This window comes from Oratosquilla oratoria, chromosome 6 (genome assembly GCF_046742065.1).
Source record: "Oratosquilla oratoria isolate Oo_2021 chromosome 6, ASM4674206v1, whole genome shotgun sequence".
Taxonomy (NCBI): domain Eukaryota; kingdom Metazoa; phylum Arthropoda; class Malacostraca; order Stomatopoda; family Squillidae; genus Oratosquilla; species Oratosquilla oratoria.
The window spans coordinates 30335418-30340187 of record NC_134782.1 but is presented as its reverse complement, the minus strand read 5'-3'; the positions used below and the strand labels follow the sequence as shown (position 1 = coordinate 30340187).

The 4770-nt window shown below is 48.9% G+C and overlaps 1 protein-coding gene across 1 annotated transcript; it reads left to right on the top strand.

Moving 5' to 3' along the window:
• The first annotated feature begins 1864 nt into the window (after positions 1 to 1864).
• On the top strand, positions 1865 to 4505 carry LOC143025962 (uncharacterized). The gene is made up of 3 exons (XM_076185945.1): positions 1865 to 2813; positions 3051 to 4187; positions 4420 to 4505. The coding sequence occupies exons 1-3, from the start codon at positions 1865 to 1867 to the stop codon at positions 4503 to 4505; spliced, it is 2172 nt and encodes a 723-aa protein (XP_076042060.1).
• The last annotated feature ends 265 nt before the right edge of the window (positions 4506 to 4770 follow it).

The window sequence follows — 4770 nt, the reverse complement described above, 5'->3', positions numbered from 1 at the left end:
GAACCAGCCTTGGCCAAAGAACTGCCGGGCACCCACTCAGTCAGAAGGTTCCACCATAATGGCACACCCATCAACCGCCTGGTAGTGACTTGGAGCCTTATAGAGCCACCACCACCGAGTGTCTACTTCAGCTTCCTTCCATGCCTACCACCCTGTGAACTTCGTAGGATGAAAGACGAACAGCCATGGTGTTACCGGTGCTGGGGCATCGGTCATATCTCACGGTATTGCGCCGCGACCGAACGGTGTGCATGGTGCTCGGGCCCTCATGACTCCCGCACTTGTTCACACCGCGCCCCTCCACCAACTGCTGCTACCCCTGACTCGGCTTCATCACAATCCCAGCCTCCCCCACCAGACACCTCGTGCTGGAAATGTCCACGATGTCATCAGACAGGGGTCAACGCCTGGCATGGTTGTGCAAAGCGTCAGCAAACCACCAATGCACTGGTTGTTAAACACACGGGTCACACTGAGTCACCACCACCTCCTCCCTCCGTCGGTAACCCCCACTCTACCTCTACTGCCTCCTCGGACTCCAAGCAAGTAGCTGCACTTCGCGATGCAGTGGCAGCCCTTAAGACTCGGGTCGCGACAATGACCGCACGTTTCGATGCAATCGAAACGTGCCTGGATAGTTTGGTTAAAAAACAGGCCACATGTGAGGTGACACTGAACTCGTTGGTTGAATCGCAACAGGTAATTATTAACACCATTAGCACCATCACGGAGAAAATGGATTTTATTGCTGCTAGATTCGGCAATCTAATTGCAACCCCACACAGGGAGTCTCCCCTACGTAACACAACACCCAGTGACCCCCCACCACCACTACCCCCCACCACCACTACCCCCCACACCACCACTGCCGGCCGAACCACCACCGTTGCTCATACCTCCACAACCGCCCGAACCACCACTTCTTCATCAATTGGTCGCCGATACCATAGAACTAAAATTCAATAATCAAATGAAGCTACACGTCATCTCATGGAACGCCTGCGGTATCACAAATTGGGACAAGCGTACAGCACTTAAAGGGTATGTGCACTGTCACCACCCAGACATTATCTTCATACAGGAAGCATTTATAGGCCTCGCTCCACCAAACAGGGATGCACCTTTGCTCAACCAATACGTATCGTATGTACATCAGATCCGAAACGGATTAATTACGTATGTCCACAACACCGTCCAGCATCGCTTTCTTCAAAATTCTATGGACAATAACACGACTTATCAGCTTCTAGAGGTAACAGTTGGCTCCGGTACCATAAGATTATGCAATGTGTACGCTGCACCGAACGGCCTGAATCCAGCTATACTTCCACCCCCCACCACCCACGGTATGATTTATCTAGGAGATTTTAATAGTCGACACCCTGCTCTAGGAGATCTCGCAGGCATTATAAATCGCAACGGGACTCGACTTCTGGAATGCATTCAACGCAACAGGCTAACTCGCTGGGACACGGCTGGCGCCACGCATGCTCGAGGTGGTACCTTAGATCACGTCCTTACGTTTGGATTAGTGGCCTCCCAAGTCCGGTGTTCAACGATACCGACACTATTCTCCGACCACGTAGCACTCAGCGTCCAATACACCCTTCCTACCACGCCATCCCCAGTGCACACCCGTACACGCATCGTACTCCCACCCAAGTACTGTCCCACATATATTTCATACATAACAAACCTCCTACCCACATTTAACCACCACTGTCCTGAACAGTTATATTCCTCCCTCGTTAACGCCACACATACTTTCTACACCCAATACGTCAAAAAGCCACACATCACACGTCATCCGAATACACACACTTTTACACTGGACAACCACATCGTTTAGGCGGAGAGGAAAGCGATGGAGGATGGCCTTGCCTTTCAGAAAAGACCAAGTCCAGAAACTCTACACCAGTATCAACTATCAAGAGATGAGTTGGTTGCTCTACATCGTGGTGTTCAAACGGATTCCTGGAAAAAACTAACGGACAGCATTAACCATCAAACGAGCGTTGGTACCATGTGGCACCTCATCAACAAGGTGGTGAAGAAAAAACATCACAGTGCCCTCCATCATAGTCCTACACAGTTTGCACAAGACCTTGTTGATGCCTGGTCAGCACAGGCACGAACCAGCAACCTCCCACCATACATACACGACGCTCTCTCCACCCACAAAAACTATCGTGCACTCCGACTTGCCTCTGCCTTGCTGAAGACCGAAGAAGAAGATGAGGAGATAACCGAACAAGAGCTGCGAAGAGCCCTCGCCAAGGGTAAGGCGACAGCTCCTGGCGATGATGGTATCACCTACGCCGTCCTCCGAGTACTCCTGGACGTAACTGGTAACCCCCTCCTCCAGCTGTATAATCTCTGCTACAACCTGGGATATGTACCACGGGACTGGACTTGCAGCACGATAGTACCGATTCCTAAACCTGGCACTGACAAATTCCGACCTGTATCTCTCACCTCTTGTTTCTGTAAAGTATTGGAACGCATTCTTCTATCACGTCTGATGTTCCGGATACAAGATAAGCTCTCGCCCCGACTGTACGGCTTCCTGCCCCAACGAGGAACACACCACTGCCTCATGGAACTCTACACACGCCTCTGTCCCACCAGTGTAGTGGCTTTCATTGATTTGAAAAGCGCATTCGACATCGCCAACAGGGACATTATCCTCGACCAACTTGTTGACTTTGGCATCAAAGGAAATTTACTGAGGTGGATAAGAGGATACCTGCAGAACAGGAACTCACGTGTATTGTTTAAAGGAGCGTACAGCAATACCAGAGAGTTTGAACTCGGTACTCCACAGGGAGGAGTACTCAGTCCATTTTTATTTAACATCCTTATGCATCGCTTTCTCTCTCTGCTTCCTGACATCGACGGTACAACAATCACTTGCTATGCAGACGACATATGCATTCATTCAAGATCACCACAAGACATGCAACGTTTCCTTCAATCATTTCATTTGTCATCCTCCTCATGCGGGCTGGTCATCTCACCAGAAAAGAGCAGAATTTTATCTTTTCGCCCAGCAAGAACTTTGCCAGAATTCACTGTTGGCAACACCATCGTGCCATTGTGCTCACAGTACCTTTACCTGGGGGCACCAGTTCGTATCACACCTTCTATCCCAGCAAGACAACGCGTACATCCAATTGTTCAAGACCTGCTAACCCGGCTACAGAGACGATTGACTCCTCTTAGGTGGTTAACCAACAATATTGCTGGAGTGTCCATCCCTGTCGCCAGAACTATATATATCACATTCATTCGATCAGTGGTTGATTACCTCTCTCCCGCACTTAGTCAGCTTTCCAAAACTACTTTGCAACCACTTGAAAAATTCCAAAACCAGGCAATGAGGCTCATCTTAGGCTGCCCTACCACAACCAGGATCGTCAATATACAGCAAGAACTTCGTCTACCACCAATTGTAGAGAGAATATACGCAAACGTTACCTACTTCACTATCAAGTGCCTGCACTACCCCCACTTATCTCCTCACTTTTGTCACACAATCCAGACATCGATTGATTTGGCAGAGCCTCGACCTCAGCTTCGTCCCGGTGGCTGCTCACTGGTCCTTAACATCAGTTCAAACATTCGGAGGCTTAACATAAACATTTTAACAGAGAATGAGGACCTTGGCCTCCCACCTTGGCAGACACCCATGCCAACAGTCACCTATACTCCAACTACCAAGTCCGACCTACCACAGCTCCAGAAACAACTAGCCTTAGAAACTATCGCCGGTCTGTCATCTTCTTTAAATGCGGCCCATCATCTCTTCACTGACGGTTCTTTGCAGGAGGACGGTAGTGCTGGATGTGCTGTGTATTCCCCCAACATAGAGCCACCACTAGGGGGCTGGGCAGGCCGTCGACTCCCTAATTCGTCAAGCTCCACGTATTGTGAGTTGCATGGGCTCCTGGACGCTGTTACTTTGCTGACACGGACTGGAGAAAACGGCTTGATCATCTGCGACTCTCAGTCAGCCCTCCGTGCTCTCTCATCTATCAAGCCTGAACACCAACAAGTGGTAACACAAATAATGCGACAACTGGCCACAACTCACGAAAACTCACAGAGGGTACACTTCCTGTGGATTCCATCCCATATCGAACTCCTAGGCAATGACACCGCTGATCGGCTAGCAAGGACAGCCTGTAGTATGGATCCACCAGCTGCCACTTCTACTACTGCCTTCCTACCTTCTTACAAGCGAATGGTAAGACAAGCTGCCTGCTCCCCTACTCGCCGCCGTAGCAATGCTGAGAGGGCTACAAGTGTATCTATCCAACACTACGAGAATTTTCTTCCTCTTCCCTATAAGTATAGACGTAATGGACTTATTGTGAGAAGACACAATGTTGTGAGTGCCCGACTCAGACTCGGCTACAGACCAGTGTGGCAAGTGGGTGAGACCGAAGGTGTACCGAGGTACTCATCGTGCAGGCTGTGCGACACCCCTAATGCCAACAGTCTAGAGCACTACTGTATTAATTGCCCCACGATAGCCCCTTTAATACCACATCGACAATCAGTTCTTGATGTCTGTAAATATTTGCTTGAAGGTGATAAATTAGAATTAATCCTATTGCAACACCCTCACTTTGGTGGATTTTAAAGTATACATAAATAAATCAGTCATGATTCGGAAATGTTTTAAGTATCACTAATAATCTGTATATATTTATCTTTTGCACTAGATTTGTTGTTCCCTGAACATAATAACAAGGAATGTCTGTAGTA

What these genes read in the sequence shown, in the direction of transcription:
- LOC143025962 (XM_076185945.1), top strand. Translation starts at nt 1,865, where the DNA reads ATGGAGGATGGCCTTGCCTTTCAGAAAAGACCAAGTCCAGAAACTCTA. An exon ending in TACCAGAGAGTTTGAACTCG is followed by an intron (nt 2,814 to 3,050) that starts GTACTCCACAGG and finishes CTTTTCGCCCAG; the next exon opens with CAAGAACTTTGCCAGAATTC. An exon ending in GCTAGCAAGGACAGCCTGTA is followed by an intron (nt 4,188 to 4,419) that starts GTATGGATCCAC and finishes ACTCGGCTACAG; the next exon opens with ACCAGTGTGGCAAGTGGGTG.